The 25,550-nt window shown below is 34.8% G+C and overlaps 4 protein-coding genes across 4 annotated transcripts; all 4 read left to right on the plus strand.

The window, feature by feature from the left end:
• Nucleotides 1–366: 366 nt before the first annotated feature.
• On the plus strand, nucleotides 367–15,274 carry LOC110723162 (tubulin-folding cofactor E-like). The gene is made up of 16 exons (XM_021902487.1): nucleotides 367–876; nucleotides 1,626–1,796; nucleotides 2,892–2,938; nucleotides 3,681–3,827; nucleotides 4,066–4,140; nucleotides 4,976–5,082; nucleotides 5,286–5,404; nucleotides 5,500–5,561; nucleotides 8,958–9,065; nucleotides 9,160–9,194; nucleotides 11,923–11,988; nucleotides 13,277–13,368; nucleotides 13,455–13,531; nucleotides 13,734–13,811; nucleotides 14,461–14,599; nucleotides 14,810–15,274. The coding sequence occupies exons 1-15, from the start codon at nucleotides 576–578 to the stop codon at nucleotides 14,557–14,559; spliced, it is 1,584 nt and encodes a 527-aa protein (XP_021758179.1). The 5' UTR covers nucleotides 367–575; the 3' UTR covers nucleotides 14,560–14,599; nucleotides 14,810–15,274.
• Nucleotides 15,275–16,468: 1,194 nt separating this feature from the next.
• LOC110723164 (transcription factor HY5-like) lies at nucleotides 16,469–20,798 on the plus strand. The gene is made up of 4 exons (XM_021902489.1): nucleotides 16,469–16,776; nucleotides 17,534–17,714; nucleotides 17,883–18,039; nucleotides 20,090–20,798. Exons 1-4 carry the CDS (start codon nucleotides 16,671–16,673, stop codon nucleotides 20,150–20,152), a joined length of 507 nt encoding a protein of 168 aa, XP_021758181.1. The 5' UTR covers nucleotides 16,469–16,670; the 3' UTR covers nucleotides 20,153–20,798.
• Nucleotides 20,799–20,892: 94 nt separating this feature from the next.
• On the plus strand, nucleotides 20,893–23,305 carry LOC110723163. The gene is made up of 6 exons (XM_021902488.1): nucleotides 20,893–21,233; nucleotides 21,333–21,447; nucleotides 21,558–21,721; nucleotides 21,913–22,189; nucleotides 22,677–22,843; nucleotides 22,930–23,305. The coding sequence occupies exons 1-6, from the start codon at nucleotides 21,164–21,166 to the stop codon at nucleotides 23,097–23,099; spliced, it is 963 nt and encodes a 320-aa protein (XP_021758180.1). The 5' UTR covers nucleotides 20,893–21,163; the 3' UTR covers nucleotides 23,100–23,305.
• An 851-nt stretch (nucleotides 23,306–24,156) lies between these two features.
• Nucleotides 24,157–25,444, plus strand: LOC110722987. Its single transcript, XM_021902259.1, has 4 exons — nucleotides 24,157–24,400; nucleotides 24,528–24,698; nucleotides 25,003–25,279; nucleotides 25,360–25,444. Exons 1-4 carry the CDS (start codon nucleotides 24,157–24,159, stop codon nucleotides 25,442–25,444), a joined length of 777 nt encoding a protein of 258 aa, XP_021757951.1.
• The last annotated feature ends 106 nt before the right edge of the window (nucleotides 25,445–25,550 follow it).

Here is a 25,550-nt window from a genome sequence, read left to right on the forward strand (position 1 = left end):
CACTCATATCAATCACGTTATCAAATCTTTACTTTGCGTCATACACTCGGAACAACTTATACCAGAGTAACCTACCCACAAATAAATATTTCGTAATAGTGATGGTGGAATGCAACTTAACATAATTAATAATATTATAATATTATATTAAATATTAATAACATTTAAGATCTTGCTAAACGTTTTCGGACGGGCGTGAGATAAACATTTAAAATAATCACACGTCAATTGGTATAATTAATGTTCATTTTAATTTAATTTTTCTACCATTAGCAGCTATCTTTGACTTTAAAGACGTTTGTTAGCTTTTGCCTGATATTAATAGCTAAAACTCTAGAAGATGTACATTATACTTCGTATGCCGTATTTACGAAATCAATTTTGCAAAATGGAGGGATTATAAACCAAAATCTGGCAAATCAAAATCACATACAGACATACACAGTAACACAAATACACTTATTTCTTGATTCATCCACGATCCACCCAAAAATCTAGAAATATTCAATAAATGGAAATTTGGATATAATTTAGTCAATTTTTTCATCAATAAAACATTAGGAAGTAAGGAAGAAATGGGTGAATCAAAACCCATGTTTAAAATCGAGCAAAGAGTTCATTCAATTGGGGATACTCGAAGAATTGGAACGGTGAAGTATGTTGGAGCAGTACAAGGTTATTCTGGGGACTGGGTTGGTGTTGATTGGGATAATGGAGATGGTAAAAATGATGGTTCTATTAATGGAGTTCGATATTTTCAAGCTAAATTGGAGAAATCAGCATCTTTTGTTCGACCCCATCTTCTGTCTACTGGTATTACATTGTTGGAAGCTCTTATGATTCGATATCGAGGCGAAACCACCAAGGAAGAGGAAGGTATATTAATGTTATTTACGGCCCGTTTGATAGGTGGTCATTACCATTCCCTCGATTTATTACCGCTTACTAGACGGGGCGTGAGGGTTATTGTTTTATTATTTTTAGTTATGTTTGTTGTTGGTGTTATATGAGTTGATTGAGAATTATTTGGTTTTGGTATATAGTGAAGTATGTTATCAGCTTTTTTTTTTTATTATTTTTTTTTTTATTTTTTTTTATTTTTATGAAATGATGAACTTTATAAGTATGTGCAATGTGCTACCTTAAATGTGGAAATATAGATTGTTTTTCGATGAAGTTAGGCAAAGTGTAAAGAGTGGTGTAGGACAAATGGTGTACATTTGTTGTGAATTGCCTTAAATTTAATAACTATGGCAAGACCATTCACTAATTTGATGTTGTTAAACAAAATAATACAAGTAGAACTTATCATGTGGTTTATCACATTCTAAATGGGTTCATTGGGAATCAATTTATGTGGAATTATGAGGAAATGTAAAACTGTGGAAATCTGCAGAAATGTAAGCAAATTTGACTATGATTTGAATGGGAATTAAAGTTGAGGTGACCAGATGAATGACCAACTTGCATCGAATAGACTTAAACCCATTATATTTACCATGATGTTTGATGATTCTTTGAGGGTATTTTTATTTCGTGTTGCCTATATGTGTATGTTAAGGTTGCATTTTACTATCCCTAGTTTAGTAGTTCTCGAATTTATATGCTAGTCATTCCCCTTGCAGATGAAATGTATGTCCTTTCAGCAAGCAACAAAAAAGTTTCTATTGAACTTGTCGGGAAAGACAAAATTCAAAATAAGCTAAGTCAATTTGAAGAGCTATGCGGTGCCTCATTAGCTTATCTTGGGGTTAGCTCCGCTGGACCTCCATCTCAAGTTAGTTCAATTGTACCCAGTAAGTTGTCATCTTCTTTTACCAATTCTTTTTGCAATGTGATACCTTCTCTTTTGGTAGCTAATTACTAGTAAAAGTGTTTACAAACTGTGCTCTATATTCTATGTAAATTTTTGAGATTTATGTAAGTTTTAGCCATTGCCAATTTTCCAATGCTTATTTTGTTCTGGTTTTTGCTTATGATGATCCCATATTGATTTTTCACAGCTTCGTTTCAGCATGTTCCATGAACGTGATTTCCTTGATAGCTTTGTGGCTTTATGTGAACACTAAAGAAAGAAATTTCTTGAGAAAACTGTCTCCAGTATCTTAGTTCTGTTTGAAGGCTGTTTTTTTGTGGCCTGAAAAATGCTGAATATGCTTGTGTGCCTTTGTTAGAGCAAATTTTTAGAAGTAGTTAGTAGATTACTAGTCAGAAATGAAACGTAGTATAAAGATTATAATCTGAATAGATCTGTATGGACTCTTCTTGTTCATTTTAGTTATTTCTACAATTTCTCCTTTCATCGTATTTTCTTCTTTCACATGAAGTCTTGGATGCCATGCAAAAGAAGTGCTATTCCTTTTATGGTTATATGAATGCGATAGGTGAAAATGTGAAATGATATTCTGTATTAAAATACTAAAGAAATTCAGATTGAAAAATAATAATCTTAGGAAATGTATAATGCTACAGAGATGGGAAGAAGGTGAGAATGTTGCTATACAGTGCGCTAGACGTTAGAAAATTGAATTGGCAAAGTGGTAAACGCTTAAGTAGTGTATAATGCAGCACTCTGCAAAATTAATAAAATAAATTTAATATAATATGGATTTGCCTCAATTTTGGTCTGTGTGGCTGTTGTTGAGGACAGTTGAAAGTAGAGTGTAATGCAGCACGCATGTGTAGGATGATTAATACACGTTATTTTTAAAAAGTTTCATTAGTTTCTTTGAGTGTTGATCTGTCATGCCCTGGATGCTGAAAGTGGGTTATTACTCACTCATGAAAGTTCAGTCCATAATGTTTGAATAACTCAATTTTATACAGAGTATTACCTATTGAAGGAATCTATATCTAGAATTTCTTCTTGATACTTCTTTGTTTTTGTACAGACCTGAAGGAGCTTGATTTAACTGGAAACCTGCTTTCAGACTGGAAGGTCAGTTTTTCATAACTTAAGAATCTCACAGACCATAATATACCTGTCATTGAGTTGAAGTTACTAGGAAGCTTTAGGTTATAGCCACATCATTTCAAATCGGTGGCCATATGGGTGGGAAATGTGACTTATCAATCTATTAAATCTAACCACCCCCATCCCCCACTCCCCCACACCCCCCCCCCCCCGCGCGTCCCAAGTTAGTTGCCTCAAACGATTTTCTAAGCCACTATTTGGACCATTGATATCTATATGACTGTACATTCATATCGAGAGAAAATACATAATTTGAATATACACATTGAGATGAATCCAATTAGATACCCCATGACTGTTTTCCATGTATAGCTGAAAATATATGGACTATGGTCGAAGTTTATAAATTTTGACCTTTAAAAACATTTGTGGTGACTAATTTGGAACAGAGGGTCTATATATTGTTTATGTGTATCACCTATAAAAAAGGACATAATGCCTTGGCATGCTTAGCTTTGTAGCTATAGCAAATTTCTATTTCTTTCAGTAGAAATTTTTGCAATGATCAATTCTTTTAATTTTATATATGTTCCTTTATTCTTAACTAAATGGTTAATGGTCCAATATTAATGCAGAACAGGAGATTCTATTGTTGTGTAACATGAATATATATCCAAAACTATGCTCATTGATTCTGTGATTTTTTTTAGGTTTAATGCTTTGTGAAGTACAATAAACCAATGCTGGTCAATCTGTTATTTTTCAGGATATTGCCGCTGTCTGTCAAGAGCTACCACTTCTTTCAGCATTAAATTTGTCAAACAATATGATGTCGCAGGATGTGACATGCCTACCGATGCTAAGAAACATCCGTGTTTTGGTGCTGAATTATAGTGGTATAAAATGGACACAGGTGCGCTCTTTTGTCTAGACCATCTTTTGTGGGGTTTAACCTAGGAGTGACCTTTCATTAATTACAAGACTGATGAGTGAGGGGTGCATGTATTACTATTACTGTATTAGTGACATAATATGGATCCTGATTTATTGCGTGCGTGTGTGTGTGTGTGTGTGTACATATATATATATGTCTTTTTTACAGTTTTGCATCTGTCAACTGTATCTGAGAATTTTTGTTTTCACTTCCACAGGTTGAGTTGCTCAAAGAATTCTTACCATCTATAGAAGAATTACATCTGATGGGGAATAAAATCAGTGAAATTAAGGTATGCCGTTGATGCTTCTGCATTATTGTTTGCTTTATTTTTTTTTCTTTATATTGTCTCCTTGTGATACTGTGAGTCCTGTTGGATGTAGATTTCCTCCTCCTTCCTCTGCAGCTCTAAGGATCATTTAATCAAAAGAAATGTGCTATTTCCTCTTTCCTGACAATTACTGGGAACCATAAATAAAAGCAAATAAGCAAAAGCTTCTTTTAATCTAAATGCTTTCCCAAAAGTAGAACTAGTGTTGGAAACTAAAGACTGTGCACAAAGAAACGAGAAAAAATGGATATTTTCAACATGGTCGGGGTATATTGTCTGACATATTCATGCTGGTGGAGTCCTCGTCCTTAAGCTGATTTAATGATTAATTTTCATATTCTTGAAAGATGAGATACCTTTGGGTTGCATATCTCTTTGCCTATAAGTAGTGGAAACTTTAATATTGCACAAGATTTTCTTGTTGCTTTTATTTTCCTGTCTGATTATAATTGTTTATCTATGAAGAAAAAGGGTCATTTGTCCATTAAGCTAGTTTGGAAATGAGTGGAAACTTAAGTGGAGCTTTTTTGGTAACCCCCCACAAAAAAAAAAAAAAAAAAAAAAAGAAGAAAAGAATTTCAGCTCCAAGGTTAGTTCTTAAAATCTGGGATTGGATGCCTGTGCTAATTATCATGTGGTGCTTTAGCTGAATTAATAATACTTCTACGAGTCTTATCTTTGATGTAGACATTGATTTAACAGCTTACTTAATTTTTTTAATTAACTTTCAGCTGGCTGGGTGTACATTTTCAAGTTTGTCTCTGTCTAAAGTTACATTTTTATATGTTCTTTGCAGCCCACGTCAGCCACTGCTCAAAGTTTTGGTTCTCTGCGCATATTGAATTTGGAAGAAAATTGTATATCTGAGTGGGGTGAGGTTTTGAAGTTATCAGAGCTAACTAGGTATTAATATACTCCATGAACTCAATGGTGGATAACATTTTGCTTTCAAGTTATATGTATGCTTTTTTGTTTGCTATAAAATGAAGGGGAATGAGAGGGAATAGATAGGTCTGCTGCAGTATCTGGAGCTGGAAGCTTGTTTCTTACGTGCTATATGTCCAAGAGGACTAGATCTGAAGTAAATGCATTTTTTTTTGTTCCAGTTTAGAGCAGCTTCATTTAAGCAAGAATAACATAAGCAAAGTATTTTACCCATTTACCAACTCTATGGATAAATCCACCCACATTGAAGCCTTTCAAAATTTGCGTTGCCTTCTCTTAGGTAATTTGTGATCAATTCTGTAGAATATTTGTCTATGTTGAATTTCACTTTCATATAAACTGAACTATATGGTGTTGCTTTTTTGTATCTTGCAGGTGCTAACTGCATTTCAGATCTAGATTCTGTAGATTCAATAAATTCTTTCCCAAGCCTAACAGTATGTCCTTGTACCTTTACTAATTTGTTACACGCTTATGGTGATCAGTTATAATAATAGTATTGTGTAGCATATGGTGCTGAAGTGTGGTGATACATGCTATTACTTATGAATGATTATATTTATAATGTTGGTCCTTGAAGTTTGTTTATTGTTGTGACTGTGAAATCTGTGTCTTTAGTGGGTTTGATCATCTTCTCAGGCAATAATGTGCATGTTATACTGATTAGAATCCTCAAGAAAGGCCAGAAAACTGGATTTTAGGAAAGGTAGGAGCTTTGGGGACATGAGTCTCTTGCTCATGTCCCCCATTCGACCATTTCTCATGCTTAGTTTGACTTTACTCCACTATTGCATGCTAACAGGGTAGAAGAGAACGTATAGAGAGAGGTAAAACCGTAAAATTACTCTGTAATCGTAATCATTAAGAATCAGGACATGCTATGGAAATACTGTGGCATGACTTGCCTTTATATAAATTGATAGAACTTTGTAAAACTATTTTAAAATAGATGTGTAAACTAGATATGAATAGTTCTTTTATGTGATTAATAATTGCATGTTTTATCACTAGAAATCCAAATAATAACATTAAGCAACAAATAGGGACTTCCAGGGGTATGTGACAAGGTGCTTCCTTGTCCTCTTCACTTTGGTTGTTGATAGCTTGACATTTTCTTATAAGAGAAGGCTTTGGGTTATGTCAAGGGCATTAGGCCTTAAGGGTACATGGGATGGTATCCTTTTTTCCACTATCTCTAATTTGTGGATAATAGTATAATACTACATTTTTCCTTTTGGTTGATGTGATCAGGGGCAAGAATGCTTTTTACTACCATGCAAGTATTCTATATTTTTCCAGGGTTGAGGATTAGTCTAGGCAAGTCTCATAGATCAATTTGGAACTTTTTCCTCTTAATTTGCTTGCCTCTCTTGTTTGCTGTGTTATCTAGTCTCAAGTCTCCACATTTGCATACCTTACCAGGAGTAAGGCCTGGCTCTTGTGAATCTTTGTTCTAAAAACATCTCTTTAGTAGGGAAGTTGTCATGGTGATTCTCTTTTGAGCAAGACTCTTTTTGCTTGTAAGGTTTCAGACTTCTTTTCTAGTCCATGAAAATTTGTATCCTAGATTTAGTCTATTGTTTCCAATGGCCAGACATAGTTTGATGTGCATAAAAGTCAGTTTTTGGAGGATTTTTGGGCTGTGGAGGGAGTCGTAAGATGACTTGGACAAGGTAGTTGAAATGACATGAAAAGAATGGGTTTGCAAGAGCATTTGGTGCAAGATGGATGATCATCGTGTATGATTCACAGGAGATAGATCCTTGGGTTATGTAGCCTACCCCATCCTTGTAGGAATTAGACTTTGGATCTGTTTGAAGTCCCTGTTGCTGGAGTTATTTTGGCCTCTATTTGTCACGATGTCATTTTTTGATGTGCTAGTTGAGAGGTAATGTATTGAAATTTTGACTTTGATAGAAATCCTAAGAGTGGGTTTTTGTCAATCTTTTATATTCTACCTATAGAGTACTGCATGCTTTGTGATTGAGGGTTTGTTTGTTAGACATAGCTTGTTTCCATTATTGACTGTTCCTGTATAGCAAGAAAGATAAGTTGTCTCTAGGACATATCAAAAGTTGTTTCGTCAAACATGCTTGCCACTTAGAGGTTTGAGACAAAATTTTAAGAAAGTGTGCTGTATTTAGAAGTTTTAGGTGCTTTGTCCTCTTCTTTAGTTTATATTCTCTGATCTTAGCTAGCAAAAACCTTTCAAGTTGTAGTTTAGAAGGAATTTAACTTATCCGGGATGTTCTTGGGGGTTTCTACTGTGGTGGGGTATGAGATCCAGAATTGGCTTTTTAGTTTTTTGGGTTTTCCTCTAGGAGGCAATCCATGAATCCACACTCGGAGAGTCGGAGGCCTTTTGAGAGCTTTTTATCTCACAACTTTCAAGGAGATTGAATGGTTGAAAGAAGGTATAGTTTGCTTTGCCATGGAGGTAGGGAGCGTTATTGCTGCATTCATGTTTGTCTAGCATTCCTTTTTAATATCTCTCACTTTTCAAGATATAGTTAGGAGAAGTTTAGATATCAAAGCTCAATTGATGGGATTGAATTATGTATAGGTTGAACATGAAGCAGTATGTGGCACAAGATGGTTCTACTTTCTATGAATAAATACACAGGCTGCTATTTGTCAATCGTATGTTAAATGATGACTTCATTCAAATTGCTTATGCTAGATTCTTCACAGCTGGATTTGTTGAATTTATCTGATCTTTAGATGCACATGTTTCCATTACATGCTTGCTGATATTATGAACAAGGGTAAATTTTCTGGATTGATAGGCTGGATTACCATATCAGACTGCATATGATACCATATCACAATCATAAATTCTAACAAGATACCATTATTTTCTCCAAAATTGCTGAGTAGTATAGACTCTATTAGAGCACCATAGTGACTATGATGATTACCACTAAAACATACAGGAAGATAGTGAAACTCACCTAAGATTTAAGCATTTAACCGTCAATTTCAAGATCCAGCATCACAACAGAGGATTGACTTGATTGAGGAATAGATGGACATGAAGATCCTGACATAACACTCAGTCAAGTATTTTCTGAAGGTGGTGAAAAAGCAGAAAAGTAAAATAAGGTTGTGACTTGTGATGGAAGAAGTCGCTTTTATCCTGAATTAATCAAAACAATTTGATATTAGGACCTGCAAGAATCCCTAGAACAACTGATGAGTTATTGGTGTTGCACAATCATGGAATGTACCTCTTGTGCGACTTGCTACGTCTTTCAATCCCTTCCTGACCCTCAATGCTCATGTTCAGACACAGTTTCTCAAATTATTCAAAGTATTTAAAGTTTGGCGAGGAGTAGCGACATGCTTGTGGTTGCCATTATCGAACATTAAACTATCATGTGATCCTTCTAGATAATGTTGTTTTCTTCTGTATAGTGTTCTCTTTCAGTGGTCATGGACTCATGGGGGGCTTAGCAGGGTTCAAGAAGTCATTGCACTGTGCCGTTTGTTGTGTTTAGGGGTTGTCAATTTGACATAGCCTTGTTTATATCATGTTCCTACTTACAAGTTAAGTTACCAGTTATTATTTTGACATCCAGTTTTCTTAGTTCGGGACTAAATTATCAATGAAAAAAGGCTGAAATTTTTGTAATCTTATTGCCTTTGCTTTTATATGGTTGACATCAAATTGTGGAGGTTGACTCTGAACTTTGTAAGAAAATTATTTGTAGTTGAAAGCATTGCTGCTTTAAGGACTCGAGAGTAAATGAATATATTGACATTCTTTCCTTTAAGCACACTATACTGTTCCTGTAAGTTGTAATAAGTCTTTGTTTATGTATGGATTTATGTAGGATGTTAGGCTCTCTGAGAATCCCATTGCTGATCCAGGACGAGGTGGAATACCCAGGTTTGCTCTGATTGCCCGATTAGCAAAAGTTGAAGTACTAAATGGAAGTGAGGTGAGTTTCAAAAATTTCTCGTCTATTAGATAATTTTTTTCATGCAGAATGAGTTTAAGATTAGATGAGTACTTTATATTTTTAATCATGGCAGGTGAGCTATCGTGAAAGAAAAGAGTCTGAGATCCGGTAAATATTCCCAAATTACTTTCACTCATTGATTCATTGGTGTGCATACTATGATTGTCGCTCATATTAAGACGTTTTTGCTTGATATGCTCTTTTATCTAATTTGCTTTTCTATGATATTATTACTTCTACATGGAATTATGATTCTCTGAAGGCTAACTTGCTATTTAAACATTATTGTTACATAATTTCATTTGTGGTGTAACTGGTACTTTGAAGAACATCATATTTTGTTGGTCATTATTTTAAGCTATGTTGGAATAAAAATAATTTTGGTCAAATTCTTATGGTTTGAGGAAATAATAACCAATTGGGAAACTCTTAACCAGTATCGATTTTCCGAAGTGGCAAGAATTTTTATGGTATTAAAAAAAAAAAGATCAATAAAACAAAAAAAACCTTCCCTGCTCTTAAAAAGGGTTTGATTGTTTTCTTTGGCAATCTCAATTTAACAATAGTTATAAAGACTTCAAAGGAGGAAGATTTCAGGTAGGTTAGTAGTTGAGATAGAATGTAGGAAATTTTGACTTTTGCTACCTATCAATTTCAGTTTTGCTACCTATCAAAACTTTTATTTTATTTTACTACCTAACATATGCCCTTTTTTTTAACTTTTGCTACCAGTTAACGGAATCAGTTAATAATTCCGTTAAGTTTATTTTAAAAATAAATAAATAATAATAAAATTAAAATTAAAATTAAAAAATTAAAAAAAATAAAAAATAAAAAAAACCCAAATGCCCAGCCCTCTCGTCAGCCACCTTCCCCCTCCCCCCTGCCGGCGACCGGCACCCAAAGCTGCGGCCGGCGCCGGCGACCCTCTTTTACACCCTTTCCCCGCCATTGCAACCCAACCCCCTCCCTTTTCCCCTTCTTGTTGCCCCGACCCTAATCACCACACCAAAACCACAATCGCCACACACCAATCTCTCTCCTCTGCCCTCTCGGCGTTTCTCCGGCGAACCCACAATCGCCACTCCGGTTTCGAGCTCGGTTCTTCAGTCAACAACAATCGAAGCCACGATCGCCAAACAGAAACCACAATCGCCAAATAAAAACTTACAATCGCAATCGCAAACCCAGAATTCATGATTGATTGAAGAAGAAACCCTAGATTGAGAAGGAGGCAAACCATTTCTTGGGGAAATCTGTGGTGGCTGGTCGATTGTGGCGAATTGGTGGTCGATTGTGACGTTAGCAGAGCTGGGTTAGGTCGCGAATTGGGCTGCTTGGTTGGTTAAGGGAGGAATTGTTGCTTCCCTGTTGCTGGCGTGAGGTGGTGGGGGAAGGCAGGGGCTGCGAGCCTGCGATGGTGGGCTAAGGGAGGGGGCTGCGATGGTGGGGGAAGGGAGGGGGCTGCGTTGGTGGGGAAGGGGGGGTTGGGTTCGCCAGCGCCGGCCAGGGATTACGGGAGGGGTGGGCTTGGTGGCTGGTTTTTAAATTATTTTTATTTTTTTATTTTGGTGGCTGATGAGGAGGCATTTAGGGTGGCTGAAGAGGTAGTGGTGGTCGGAAGGTGGTCATGAGGGTGGTTGGATCTCACTAACGGCATTATTAACTGAAAACGTTAACTGGTAGCAAAAGTTAAAAAAAGGGCATGTGTTAGGTAGTAAAATAAAATAAAAGTTTTGATAGGTAGCAAAAGTGAAATCGCGTTTTTAACAGGTAGCAAAAGTCAAAATTTCCTAGAATGTATTAACAGGAGTATAATCATAAGAGCAGATTATTGAGGTAAATTAACTTAAAAGTTGAGCTTGTTTTAGTTAATATAAAGAAGTAAGGACAAGGGTGTTTCAGGGCTAGGAAATTATTGTGATTCTGAGTTCTTTGTGACCAAAAGAAAGAAGAATATTAATATGAAGTCTAAGTATGTCGTCGAGATAGTATGATGCATATAGACATATAGTTGTGCACGTCTGAGATGAGTTTCATTGCAAGTCATTGTAGTTTATGTCTTAAGGAGGTACTTTTTGTTCATCATCTTCTTACTCTTCTGCCCTTGGCATAGCCTTTTAGCCCTTTTTAAGGATGAAGTGTGTCTGACCTTGTTACTTAAAGATGTTCTTGAAGCATAAAAATATGGATGAAGAAAGGTTGCCATTGTGGTGGTCCGCTTAAGAAGAAAGAAACCAATGGATTATTAATCCCTTGTCAAGTTTCAAGTTCCTTTTTTTTTCCCCCGGTTTTCTTTTGAGGCTTTTGTATAGCTAAACACATCTGGTTTGGATACATTTTATTGCTCCAAAAAATTGCATAGCTTTCATTGTGAATCCAAATACAGAGCACATGTTTTTTGTTAGTAAGAGTGTTTTCCATTACAGCCTGTACTTGTTTTGCCACTTTTGGCTAGCAGTACTCAAATTCTTGCTCCTACTAGGGAATAAATGTGCTTGCTTTTGTTGTCTGTTTAGTGCTACCCAACGGAAAATTCCATTATCAGCATGGTGTATGATTTAGCTGAATTAAATTATCATCCACAGGATGCATTGTTAAAGGACTGTTAGTCATGTACTAAATTTTTTTACATTTGTAATTTCTCTCTTTTGTATGAAAATGATTCCTAGAAAAATTATATCAACAAAAGTATGATAACTGTAATGAATGTCATGCTTCCAGATAGTATATATCTTGAGAATCTTGCAAAATACAGAGCTGTTTAAGCCAAGACTCTTTCTGCATACGATTGACTTTTCCTGCTGATATATGAGAGTCGTCATCTTTCTTGCAGGTATGTACGCTTAGTTATGTCAAAGCTGCATGATAATCAAGAGGAAATTAAGCGTTCCCACCCCCGGTAATTTTTGTTTTGTTCAAATCTTTTGAAGCTTTGATAATTTGTTGACCAATATTTGTAACTGATTAGTCCAAGGATGGACGGTACAGGTGATGGGCCTGCTGGCCACTGTAAATAAAGAGTACCATACATCCACCATGGTCATGTTATTCTAGTGGTGCATCCTATGGAATATGTTTATTCTATATTTATCTTATGCTCAAAGTACTTGAGAATTAATTTACATTTGAGAGGACCATGGAAGGTCCATGCCCAATTTTTTTTTCATAAACTAACAAGTTAATGTGTGCTGCGTGATCCCACAGAATGCCTACTATTCCTCTTTGAAATGTCCTCGTAACATGCCCACTTAGCTAAGAGCCGATAGATTAAAGTGATTGCTTATTTTGGTCAACTTCTCATACAACCCTTGCCGTTTTCCTAGAATAATGATTGAACTGAAACATGATCCAATAAATTCCAACATTGGCATAATACATCAAAAAGATAAGTTAATTTTCAACTATGTCAAAAGTCTATGGAGACATCTTTTTTGAGATGAAATGTTAAGTTGGTAATAAGAGACCAAGAGGGTGTTTTCTCATTTGGGCTAGTGGATAAACAATGCCTTCATAGTTCATACTACTATGCATCTTGTGATAATGTTTTTACAAAATCACAAAAGATATTTCAATCGGAATACATATCATTACATTCTTGACAGGATGAAGCTCTGTCTTAAAGCACACTCTCTGTGCGGCTATTGTGGATTATACTATCATTCCACTATGGCCACAACACCAGAGGTTTACACATGAAAGCCTGGATAGTAACTCTGTTGGCCAAACAGTAAGAAAATGAACAAATTTGTGAATTTCTGATTGCATGAGTCAGTCTATTTTCTTCCATGATCTGCTAGATTATGCCTTTCAAGATTTGGAGGTTTAACATTTGTTCCTTTGTTTGAATATTTCCCTTTTGGCCACTGCTTCTTAGAATACTTCCATCTCTTGGTCTAGTAGTTTCTTTTTTAATACTTTAATCCTCTCCTTTTGCTTCTATTTGCAAAGTTGCTCCTTTCACTATGATAATGAGAAAAACAAAGTGTGCAGTGGCTTGTTTTACTCATTATCATAGTGAAAGGAGCAACTTTTGTTGTATTTTTTTGTTGTCGTTGCTTGACTCCTGGTTGCTTTGATATTGTGCTCTCTAATCCATCATGTATGTTTGTAAAATTGAGATATGCTGTTATGAGAACAATAGCTTTGGATGTATAATCTGATAAAACTTCTTTTATTATATATTACAGCTTTCATGAACTCAAACGTTTGCATGGTTTAGAAGATGAAAGGCCATCAAATGGAGCAAAAGGACCTCAAAAAATGAGCTCTGGACTTCTTAGTATGTATACGAACTTGTGATCTGTTATTTTGAAGTATGCTATTTAGATGTCTTTCTTGTCACTTATACACATCTCAACTTGGCAGCTATCACTCTGAAGTGTGTTGGGGCATCAATGGGAGAGAAGCCACTGTTGACTAAAAAGTTGCCAGCTACAACTACTGTAATTTGTTTCATCTTTATTTTTTTGATGAATTGGTGGCCTTCCACTTTCTCCTTGTCAAAGAGTTGAATGCAGGATCCATGTGTTGGATTTCAGTTGTAGCATACAGCCGTACAGAGGATTACCATTCTCTTTGTTTAGGTTCTTTCTATAGGTTACATTGACATTTGACATAACTTCTCATTTGTTTTGCTCTTGCAAGGTTGGCAAGCTGAAAATTCTTTGTGAGACATTCTTCAAGTTGAAATCCATCAAGTTAAAGCTGTTTTTGCAAGAAGAGGTACTAAGTGGTCTTCAAGCTCTATACGCTTTTGGCTCACAGATATTGTGCATTTGATAGCAATGTTAAACTTTAAAATTTTAAAAATTGAAAAATTATTCCCTTGGATAGAATGTAGAGGGTTAAGTGATGCCCTATTTGTTTCTTTTTGGTTGTTGATAGATGTAATCTGCTTAAGTTTGAAAAGTACCTCTTTAAAAATTGTAGATAGCTTATCTATGTACCAATGTAATTGTACTAGTTTTGCATCATGACGCATGTTAGCATACATCTTATATTCACCTGAACCTGCCAGCTGCAGGATCCATATTGAGCGGTCATGTGATTGATATTGTTGTATGTAACATGTGAATATTTGTAAGATTAGACTAAGGCAAATTCACATAGACTAGTATAATGACACTTTCCAATGAGCTATGTTGTTAATGTAAGTGATCGAGAGAAAAGACTTTTAAGACACCTAAGTATTTTTTAGCTGAATCTCATCACATTTAGTTGCTGCATATTAGTCCATAACTTGTGATGTATGATCTGAAATGAAATAATTGCACTAATTCCTTTAACTTGGCTAGTAGCTAGCGATTATTTTTATCCACCATCTAGTTGTTGAAAATTAAATTTCTTACCACGTGCTTGTGTTCCCTTGCAGGGATCACCATTACCAATACTTCTTGATAATGAAATGGATTCCTTGCTTGATGTTGGAGTTGGAAATGAATCAATCATTCTTGTTGATGAAGATGCATAGCATGTTAAAGAAACTGCAATGGAGGTTTTGTTTCTGACAGGTAATATGTCATGCTGTTTTTGTTCTAATCTTAATGTTTATTGAATATATCAGGCTGAGTTGAGATCTAAATGAATTGATACTGTAATGATGACCTTAACACCAAACAGACCTCCTGCTACAACATACGAAGTATATCCTTTAATATTGGCGTTTTTGTCTGCCTTGAAAAAAAAATTGATATCACGGTTGTTTATAATGCTTGTTACAGATTGAACACTATTCATATGGACCTGAGCGGCTGAGCCACAATACTGATGTGGGGGAGCAAGTCCCTTTTTTAGAGTGTGAGCTATGCACTCAGTTCTCCTGCAACTTTGGGAGAGTGGCCAAGTTAGCTTGATCAGATGTGCCATGGGAGGCACTCTCCAGTTTGCTTATTGAGATCAGACCAAATGCAGGAAGAACTGATATGTGAACATGATATCTGTATGTGTTACTTGGTGATTAATACTTGTACTACAGGCTGAACCTATTACAGGGTTTGTAACGCTTGATTCATGGCTCCCTATCCTGTCAATGTTGCAGTTAGATACGAGTATAATTATAAATCTCTACTTCCCGATTTGTTGTTGCTTCACAATCGGGTACTGGTTTGAAATGGTACAATGGTTGTGAAGAGTCCAACTGATACATAATTTGAACTAGAAATGAGAGTAAAATAGAGTATTTTCGAGATCTTTTAAGTTGTCTAAGCATAATATTATTAACGCTTCTTGAAATAAGAATACTTTGCAATTTTAAGGTTTCCAGATTACTAAGAACATGAAGAAATGGAAGTCGATGATAACTTAAAATGTTTAATCATATGACCTTGGCCCATTTCCTATCTAGGTTGGTTTAATCCGTGAGTACCTCTAAGGTTCTAAGGTAGTCGGTAGAGAATTAGGTGGGCATAGTATGTTAGGCCAATTGTATACATCTTAATTCTTAAGACTTAATTGTATTATGTCTTTACTATTTAATTTTTTTAAGCGTGCATATCAGCATATACATATATCCCATACGTTAGCACGAATACGTTTGAGCAATATTAATTGTCCAAATTAACAACATTCCTAATTGGCACCCTTAGAACCTTTTTAACCATTTGATTATAACAAGTCAATTATCTTACAAATTTGGATAAACACTCCAGCAATGCAACAACAACATACAATATGTCCTCTTTTAATGCTTCGTAAAAGATTAATAAGCCAAGCTTGGTTTAGTAGAAAGGAAAACATCTTTTAAAGTTTAATCCCATTAGTGAAAATTTGGGGATGAGATTCCCTTACCTTTCCCCCACTCTTCTAAATTATCTAGCTTGCTAAACCGGGTCGGTTTGACCCGTGGGGAGTTTACGTCCAGAAGACCAGAACCCTTCATCTATGCCCCACTTTCCCAAATTCTCATGTTTCATGCTCATGGACTCATCACTCATGGTATGTCCAGTTATTGTCATCATCTAGGAATAAAGTTCCAATAAGATTGCCCTTGTCCCTCAACATTTACCAACCAAATTCATCACAATTTAATAAGGTTACTTTTGTAATTTCTCAAACTATTTGTCCCAAAAAAACCCAAAATCAATTTGTATTCTGTCCTCCATGGCTCCATACCCTTTTTCAACCAGCACATGTCCACGTCAGAAAATCATCCCATATTATTAATAATATCAACAAATCAATCGCAACCCTTGATTTCCTCCCTCCTCTCTCCAAATCCAACGGTTCTAAAACATCCACGATCTCTTCTCCAAACCTTTGATTACTTAAATGTGTGTATGGCTATTTAACCTCCACGATCCTTCATTATTCACCGTTGATCAAGAACAACCTCATCCAACGGCTCAGATTCACTCTCTACTCCATCTTCCCAAATGTTATTACTCTTTTGAGTAAACTCTGGAAATATCCCGCCTTTTCTCTCCCCAAAAAATACAGAGAAGTCAAGAAAGAAGAAGGAAAATCAGAGGAAAACAAAAACACTTTTTATTATATTATTAATTTAATTTAATTTAATTACATCATTTTATTATAATTAAAATTAGAATTATTAATAAATTTGTGCTATTAAAAAAGTTGGAAAATATGCAAGAACAGGCTACTACAAGTGCTACTTCTGCTGCTGCTAATTCTTTGCCTTCTAGTAGTGAGAGATCTTCTGGTTCTGCCCTTCAACTTGATCATAAAGAAGGTAACTTTTATTAATTTTTTTTTTAATTTCAATTTTAAGTTTTAATTTTTGATTTTCAGTTTTTGTTTGCATTAGAATGTAATTTTTTTTTAATATATTTGAATGCCCATTTGATTTATTTGGTGAAATTCAAGTTTATTTTATTTGGGAATTTCAAAAAATTTGAGATTTTGGGTAGAGGGGAAATAACTACCCAATTGATTTTGGTTGATGAAATTTGATGTGAATTTGAATAAGTTATATTTTATTCAATTGAGAAATTTAAAATAGAGGTGATTTAGCGGTTGTTTTAGGTGTGAATTTTTTTTAATTAATTTTTTTTTTGTGGAAGAACAGTAAAGGGTAATAGTGTAGACGGTATTGGATCACATGTCTTGGTTGTTTATTGCTACATGTTTGATTGAATTCTTTGTTTGAATGGTCCAAGGTGGAAACTTTTTGGATAAAGTTGTGAATTTTCTTATTAATTTAGTGTGGAATTGAAGAAATTTATGGTTTTAACATATGTGATTTCGTTGATTTTTATTGACATTTTAAATTGGAACATAATCAAATAATATATAAAATGAGTGAGTATTAAGAATATGAAGTTTATTAAGTAGAAAATTGAAGAAGTTTTGGGAACTTCTCAATTGGATTGATTAGAATTTCCAGGGCAAAGGCTATAGTATATTGGGAATTGGAGCTTTTTTTGTAAAAAAATAAAAAATTTAGGAGTTCTAAATTTTCACTGTTTTGGTGTTTGTTTTGATGTAAGGTATGGAGAGTGATGACGAAATCCGGAGAGTACCAGAGATGGGAGGTGAACCAGGAGTAAATTCGGCTTCCGGCCGCGACACCAGTTCTGCGGCCGGTCCAGACCGGGTTCAAGCATCAGGACAGAGCCAAAGGAAGAGGGGTAGAAGCCCTGCTGACAAAGAAAGCAAACGTTTGAAGAGGTAAAACTAATGTTACAGTTTTTAGTTTTTTTACATACTTAAATTGTTAATCAATTTGGTGAAAGTATGGCATTTTGGAAATTTCAGTGGTAAAAATATGAGGTTGATTGATATTTTTACTGTTTAGGATTAGGGGATTAAAAGTGGTGGTTTATTTGATATGGGCAGGTTGTTGAGGAATAGAGTTTCAGCTCAGCAAGCAAGAGAAAGAAAGAAGGCATATTTGAGTGATTTAGAAACAAGGGTTAAAGATTTGGAGAACAAAAACTCTGAGTTGGAAGAGAGATTATCTACTTTGCAAAATGAGAATCAGATGCTTAGACATGTAAGTTTGATTACTTGCAATACATTTTTTTTTTTTTTTTGGCTAATATCGTGTTTAAACTTATTGTCACACCGTATTACTTTTAAATCGCCTTTTGCTGTCATAAGACTTGTCGTGTTTAATATCAATGTAGTATTAATTGCTAGGGCTAAATTATGATGCAAAAGTATTGCCTTTATCGGTCACTTACGTAATGTGTGTAAATGATAGCTTTTGAACTTGTGTTTCGAAATAGGGTGAGTCGCTATCACAATCTGAAAGTTGCATATTTGCAGTTATTGTCATCTAACAGAATATGTCTGCATCATCTCATTACCCCCCCCCCCCCCCAAAGAATATATGTGATATTGATGTTATATGGTTACACACCTACGCCATATATCTTTATTACTAGTGATAGTTTTGGCATTTAGCGTCAGGTTGAGAATGGTAAGGACCGGTAACTTGCATTGGGCCATGGAGTGGAACCTAACCTGTCTCGGAGACTAGATAATACTCATTAACTCCTAATAGAGTCAAACAAATCGGGATAATCTCAAAACACCCTTGCATAGTTACATATGTCAAGGATATATGAAATGGTCCATTGAGCTGAATGCTCCTGTAGGGTTGATAAATTAAGACAAGAGGCCCATTTTTAACATTTAGGGATGTCATTCCTGATATGTGATCTTCATTTTTACGGGGCCCACTGCCACTATCTCCATTATCATCTATTTTAGCTTTGGCTGCCATTATTGTATAAATATATGCTGCCATTATTGTATAGATACATCACATGGATTCAATGAAATAACATGTTGGGTTGGCTTGTGCAATTTGCTTTCTTTGTTCTGCTTGTGGTGGGACCGTGGGGGTGGAGGGATGGTCTTTGGAAATCCTTTGCACTTTGGCAGTGCATGATCATGAACCAGGATATAGTAGCTTTCCATGTCTATATGCTAATGTAAATGATCATGAATCAGGATAATGCAAATGATCATGAACCAGGATTTACTGAGTAGCTGTCCACGTCTATATGCTAATACACACAAATTAGCAACTAATAATATAAGTTAGTGACATACAAAGGCAAGTATGAGCTATAATGGAAGGTTTGTGCACATTAGGGACTATTATATTTGACTTGTTCTGTCTAAAATTAACTTATTGATCTGATTCATCTGAAATTAGCTAAACATGTGATTGTGTTAGAAAACTTATTTAAACTTATACTTTTGAATTTATCTGTGTACAATTTGCCTGAAGTAAGTCAAAATAATTTAAAGAGAGCAAGGCCTTAGCTGTGTGCACATGTGGCATTTGATACAATTCTTCCCAAATTTTAAACTACTGTGATTTCAGTTATTCTCACCTCAATAGTAAAGCTTTTCATGTGTAAACTATATTTGTAAATCATCCAAACACTGATGCGGTTAACTGTTTTTATTGAGGACTGTGTAAGAGATTAATGTCATTTTTTCACTCATTTGCAAGGATACATTGAATATATGAGATTTATATGGCCTTGATATAACTGTATATAGCTTATCACTGATGAAGATTATGAATATTGAGAATATGAGTCATTTAACCGTTCTTTTGTCATCTTAAAACCATTATTCGAACTTAGCAGCGAGGAAGCTCCAGTTAAGTGGCAAAATTGTAATATTATTAACTCATGGGGGCCTGTTTTTAATAAAAAGTTGATTTATTTACACTTTTTCCATTTGATAACTGATAGACTTGTAATTTCTCCTTAGTAGCACTTGAGCTCTTCCTACAATTCCTCGTGATTAAGTTTATGTTATCTGAACTTGCTGGTCATTAGTACGCATATTTATATAGCTATAAAGAGCAAACTGTGATAAAATTTCTCGCTTTTTGGGGTAAAGACATGCTACCCAGTGTTTTATGGGGTAAAGACAAATGAGAACAATCAGATTATCTTTATCCTGTTTTTTGGATGTAAAGCCAGTAAATGACTGTCTATGTTTTTCTTATCAGTATAAGATGGATCAAACTTCTTTCACATGGAGATTTCTTATGCTTTTGTGATTGTGAAATGCAGATACTGAAGAACACAACAGCAGGCCGTAGAGGAGGTGGTTCTAACGGTGATGCATCCCTGTGACATTACGAAACAATACAACCTTTTCATGAAAGCTACCCTTACGCAGGGATTCAGATTTCGGATAGCGTTTAGCACATGCAACAAATGAAGATACTGAATTAGGCTATGTTTGGCACACTGAAGCTAGCTTTTTTGAGCAGCTGTTTATGGACATCGGTCATGAGTGGCTTTTGCAAAGCTTGGGGCTACTTGGAAGATCATGTGAATGACCGCTTTTGGAATTAAGAGGCTTATTAACTTTCTTTGGTGTATGCCAAACAGTGCCTTGAATATTAGATATGAGTTAAAATATAAACACCAACCGCTTTGTACATAGGCCTGGGATGCTCTCGGTGGCTAGCATCCAGAAACATGAAGGCTTAAAGGGCAGGATCCGAAAAGATGTTCTATTTCTAACCCGATGTGATAAGGGCAATTCCATTGTTCTAAAGGCATGTCTTTTACAGAAGATTAATCATGGTATGGAGATTCTCCTTTGAGATATAAATATTATGTGACATCAGTAGTTTGTAATATTGTGAAGAAGTATCAACAAGAAGCCTTGAAATTTGTTAGTGTAAACCAAAGGTTTGCCCTTGTTAATGTATTTTATAAAGCTGTAATGGTGATGAATGAAGCATTTTGGATAATAATACATGCATGGTCATATACTCATATGTGGTTGGTCGATTTTTTTATCTTTATTTTTATATTATAATTTTCCAAATAAAAGTAGATATCATATTCCTAGTCGATATTGATTTGCTGACATTTTCACAAAACGTCACGAGGCTGTGATAGATTTTATTAAAACATAAGATAATATTTGTTGTAGATGTATGATATATTTTCATATATTTTGTATACTTATCAGGTTATCAAACACAAGTCTTATAATCCTATATTTTATGATTAACATTATTCACTCCAATTTGAAGAGTTTTTCCGAAATCTACATGTACCTTAGCATGCTTCAAAACAAGAGTTTTCACGAAATTTAACATATACCTCCATACATAAACTCTTATCACGATGAAGCTGTGCTACTTAGAGAATATACTCCCATTGAAACGAAGCAGACTTTTTACAGACGAAAATGGGGGTATGTATGAAACTGCTCATCTACTTAGCTTTTATCTGTAATTTCTTGGTATGTATTTAAACAATCTTATAAATACTTGTACTGTAAATTCTTTTTCAGAAATTGTGAGAGTAATGACAGAAAAATCGCCAGCACATTGCATTCTGAAAATCAATTCATTCTCTATGTTTCAAGCTGTGAATGGAACAGAATTTAGCGTTGGGGGCTATACATGGTATGTAAATCTCAAATTTGAATGCAATTGTTGTACATGTATGATTTTATCATTAACTGAATACGTCTAGGCCTGATTATGGTGGTGTCCACTGTCGATATTTGCCTCAGGGTGCTGTCTGTTAGTCTTTCTAAAGGGAACAAGAAAGAAAAAGGAGATCACCTCTCAGTTTATGTGACATTGGTTGATAAACTTGCACCTGGTAGCTTTGTCGATGTGGTGCTTCGATTTTTTGTTTATGATCATCTAAGGGATGCCTATCTCTCAGTCTTAGGTTTGGACTCTTTTTCTTCTAAACTATAAATTTCATATTATGTGTTCTGCTTCTTCTGGTGTTATGTGTTCGGTCTACCTTTAGTTTCAACCAACCCTCGATAATTTAACTAACTAAGCTAGTTGATCATTAATTCCATCCAAGTACTTGTTTACGGAGCTTAATAAGCTGTGATGTTAATTTTGATGTAGATGTAAGAGAGAAGCGATACCATGCTTTGAGAGATAAATGGGGAGTTCCTAAATTTCTCCCGATTTCCACATTCAAAAAAAAGGATTATGGGTTTTTGGTTGATGATTGTTGTGTATTTGGTGCCGAGGTTCTTGTCATAAACAACCAGCAGGTTAAGATATCTACTATGTCGATTGTGGGAGAAAATTGTGACAAATATACCTGGAGAATTGAGAGCTTCCAATCACTGAGTGATCGGTTATGTTCTCCAGAAATTTGTTTTAATGGCTGGTCATGGTATGTATTCATTGTTAATTTTGTCGTTATATTGTTCACTAATTGTGAGAAAAGACTTTGATATTTGAAAATGGTCGCTGACTTCACTTTTTCGACGTTGACCATTATGTGAAATGCACGTTATGTTTAAAAAGTGTTTTTTTTTTTCCCTTTTTTTCATTCAAAGATTTTAAAGAAAGAGAAAAATGGGGATAAAAAGAGGGAGAAAGTGAAAAAGTGGAAAAAAAAAGAAGGAATGGGCCTTTTTAAAATATAACGTGCCAGGTGCGTGATTGTCAACACCGAAAAAGTAAAATCAACGACCATATTTCGACGTCAAAGTCCCTCCTTACAACAAAATTGACTTATATGGACATTTTTCACCTCTTTGAACATAAAAGGTCCTTATTTGCAAAAAATACATAAGTACCTTTCTAACAAATTTCAAACGTAGAAATTTTCACAAGCGTACTCTTTGATTTGCCATCATTGCACTGTATATTTCCAGGAAATTGGATTTACGTCCAAAAGGGGACTCGTCTGTGAAGGGAGAATACGTCTCATTGTTTCTGCATCTAGAAAATAGCTCGAAACTAACTCATGGTAACAAACTGTTTGTTAAATATATTCTTCGCGTAAAAAATCAACGCCAAGGACAAGACTGCCAAGAACTCGGTATGATAATTTTTACCTGCTGCTCTACCTCAGGGCATAATATCTAATTCATACATATATAATTTATTAGTTTCTTTTTATTGCAGTTCATCAATGGTTTTCTGCAAGTGCGAAAAGCTGGGGGTTCAAAAGCTTTATTTCTCTCAAAGTTCTAAATGATCCTTGGAAGGGCTACTTAGTAAACAATACTATAGTTATTCAACTTCATATTCAGAAGATGATTTTGCTGAGAGATGTCGAGTCTGATGTCAACTAGATAGGAGTAAGGAGAGCGTTAAGGATGTCTAACAAGAAACAATTCCGCGATTTTCCTTGTTCTTCATACCATGAGAAATGGTTCATTAGTGTAATTTGCAACAATTGGTCTTGTATGTACCCGGTATACAATAAATTATTGTAGACCTAAAATTTGACACTTTCAAATAATATAATCACATTGTGGATGATATAATCACTTTTTTAGATGATATAATTATCTTTTTGTGAGTCATATTTTGAATCATATAATCTCATATTAAACCATTTAATGAGATTATATAATTATCTTTAGCATGATAAAAATTTAAAAATCATCTTTTTTGAATGAAGTAACTTTCTATTTGATACTTTTTATAATGATAAATTCACTTTTTGAGTGATACATTTACATAACAATTTCAGATAATATAATCACTTTTGTAGTAATATAATCACATTTCGTATGATATAATCACATTCGTATTGTATATTAGAAGGTTGGTGTATGCCTTTCAACAGTTTTGGTCAAATACAGTTAAATTACAAATTTGTTATATGATTTTCGGAATTCATATTGAAGCTCATTATCTAACTGATATGATAAAGGCATGTGTTGTACTAATTTATCATAGCCTGGTATGGAATTGGAGATTCTCCTTTGAGATCACGAATACTACGTGACATCAATGTAACAATGTGAAGAACGAAGTATCAACAAACTTTGATATTTGTTAGTGTAAATGTCAATGCTAAATAACCAAAGATTTGTCCTTGTTAATGTATCTTATAAAGCTGTAATGAAGAAGAATGAAGAATTTAGGATAATAGACTTGATAATACATATACATGCATGGTCATATGAAGCGAGCATTGTGAAGAACTATTTTCCAAACAATGAAGTATAACCTTTTTCCGATAAGACTCCGGGGTGTGATAGATATTAAAAAAAGATAATATTTGTCATAGATATATTTTTATACTCCGCATATATCTTAAATCTATAAGAGTTCTCGCGAAATCTAACATATAATATATACCTCCGTATTTCGAAATAGTTGTGTTGTACTGCAACCAAGATGGAAGAAAGTAAAGTCAATCAACTTCCTTTGAAGCGAAGCAGACCTCTGAAACTGAAACTGCTCATCTACTCTGCTTTTCTCTGTATTATTTTTCTCTCTTATCTCGGGTATAAATATCATATGAATTCTTGTTCCGTAAAGTCATCTGCAGAAGTTGTGAGAGTAACAACAGATAAACCGCCATCACATTGTATTCTGAAGATCAATTCATTCTCTGAACTTCAAGATGTGATTGGATTTGGTTCAAACAAAGATCATCACTTTTAAACAACGGAATTTAGCGTTGGGGGCTACACATGGTACGTATATCTCAATTCGTAATATAATTGTTGTACGTGTTGATTTTATCATTAACTGAATACTTGTAGGCCTGATTATCGTGGTGTTGACTGTCGATATTTGCCTCAGGGTGCTGTCTGTAAGACGTTCTGAAGATTACCTTTCTGTTTATGTGACATTGGTTGATAATCTCGAACCTGGTAGCTTTGTTGATGCAGTGCTTCGTTTTTACCTTTATGATCAGCTAAGGGATACCTATTGTCTGTCTTAGGCTCGGACTCTTTTTCTTCTGAATTAAATATTCATATAATGTAGTAACTATAATGTATTATATTGTTTCTGTTTCATATTAGTTGCAACTATTAGACATTTTTCACTCACACTTTATGTCAAATTGTTGCAAATAATGTGAAACAAAGATAGTAATTCCTGTACAACATTAATCACAATTATTAAATCTTTGAAAGCAAGGTGTCTAGGTACTCTTTATTATCATCACACTATTGTTAAATTGAGTAATTATATTTGAGTGCTTGATAAGTTGCAATGTTAATATTGATGTAGATGTAAGAGAGAGGCGATTCCATGCTTTGAAAGATACATGGGGAGTCCATAAATATATTCCAATTTCCACATTCAATGATGCGGAAAATGGATATTTGGTTGATGATGTATGTGTATTTGGTGCCGAAGTTCTTGTCATAAACAACCAACTCAAGATATCTACTATGTCGATTGTTGAAGAAAATGATGACAGAAGATATACCTGGAGTATTGAGAAATTCTCGACTTTGAATGATGACTTGTTTTCTCCTGTATTTCGCTTTGATGGATGGTCATGGTATGTATTTAAGTCATACTTTAAATAGGAAGTGGAAAAATTCACTCAATTGTGACTAACTCTGATTTGTAATATTTCAGGAAATTGAACTTATTTCCTAGAGGAGAGGCTGATGATGGTAAATGCCTCTCATTATTTCGGACGTTTTACCAAATTGAGCTTTAAACGGAAACTATTTACGAAAATGGTTGCGTGGCAAAACTATTTACCAAACTAAGCTTCCAGCATAAAACGCTGTCCGAGACAGCGTTTTATGCTCTGGTATTTTTTA

The sequence above is a fragment of the Chenopodium quinoa genome, unplaced genomic scaffold, assembly GCF_001683475.1.
Source record: "Chenopodium quinoa cultivar QQ74 unplaced genomic scaffold, ASM168347v1, whole genome shotgun sequence".
Classification (NCBI taxonomy): Eukaryota; Viridiplantae; Streptophyta; class Magnoliopsida; order Caryophyllales; family Amaranthaceae; genus Chenopodium; species Chenopodium quinoa.

Excerpts from the sequence above, each read along its gene's own strand:
- LOC110723162 (XM_021902487.1), top strand. The coding sequence starts at position 576 with ATGGGTGAATCAAAACCCATGTTTAAAATCGAGCAAAGAGTTCATTCA. Across the intron at positions 4,141-4,975 it reads ATAAAATCAGTGAAATTAAG|CCCACGTCAGCCACTGCTCA; the intron begins GTATGCCGTTGA and ends TGTTCTTTGCAG. Across the intron at positions 5,562-8,957 it reads ATTCTTTCCCAAGCCTAACA|GATGTTAGGCTCTCTGAGAA; the intron begins GTATGTCCTTGT and ends GGATTTATGTAG.
- LOC110723163 (XM_021902488.1), top strand. The coding sequence starts at position 21,164 with ATGAAGCTGTGCTACTTAGAGAATATACTCCCATTGAAACGAAGCAGA. Across the intron at positions 21,234-21,332 it reads TTTTACAGACGAAAATGGGG|AAATTGTGAGAGTAATGACA; the intron begins GTATGTATGAAA and ends ATTCTTTTTCAG. Across the intron at positions 22,190-22,676 it reads TGTTTTAATGGCTGGTCATG|GAAATTGGATTTACGTCCAA; the intron begins GTATGTATTCAT and ends GTATATTTCCAG.
- LOC110723164 (XM_021902489.1), top strand. The coding sequence starts at position 16,671 with ATGCAAGAACAGGCTACTACAAGTGCTACTTCTGCTGCTGCTAATTCT. Across the intron at positions 16,777-17,533 it reads TCAACTTGATCATAAAGAAG|GTATGGAGAGTGATGACGAA; the intron begins GTAACTTTTATT and ends TTTTGATGTAAG. Across the intron at positions 17,715-17,882 it reads GAAAGCAAACGTTTGAAGAG|GTTGTTGAGGAATAGAGTTT; the intron begins GTAAAACTAATG and ends TGATATGGGCAG.
- LOC110722987 (XM_021902259.1), top strand. The coding sequence starts at position 24,157 with ATGGAAGAAAGTAAAGTCAATCAACTTCCTTTGAAGCGAAGCAGACCT. Across the intron at positions 24,699-25,002 it reads TCAGCTAAGGGATACCTATT|ATGTAAGAGAGAGGCGATTC; the intron begins GTCTGTCTTAGG and ends ATATTGATGTAG. Across the intron at positions 25,280-25,359 it reads CGCTTTGATGGATGGTCATG|GAAATTGAACTTATTTCCTA; the intron begins GTATGTATTTAA and ends GTAATATTTCAG.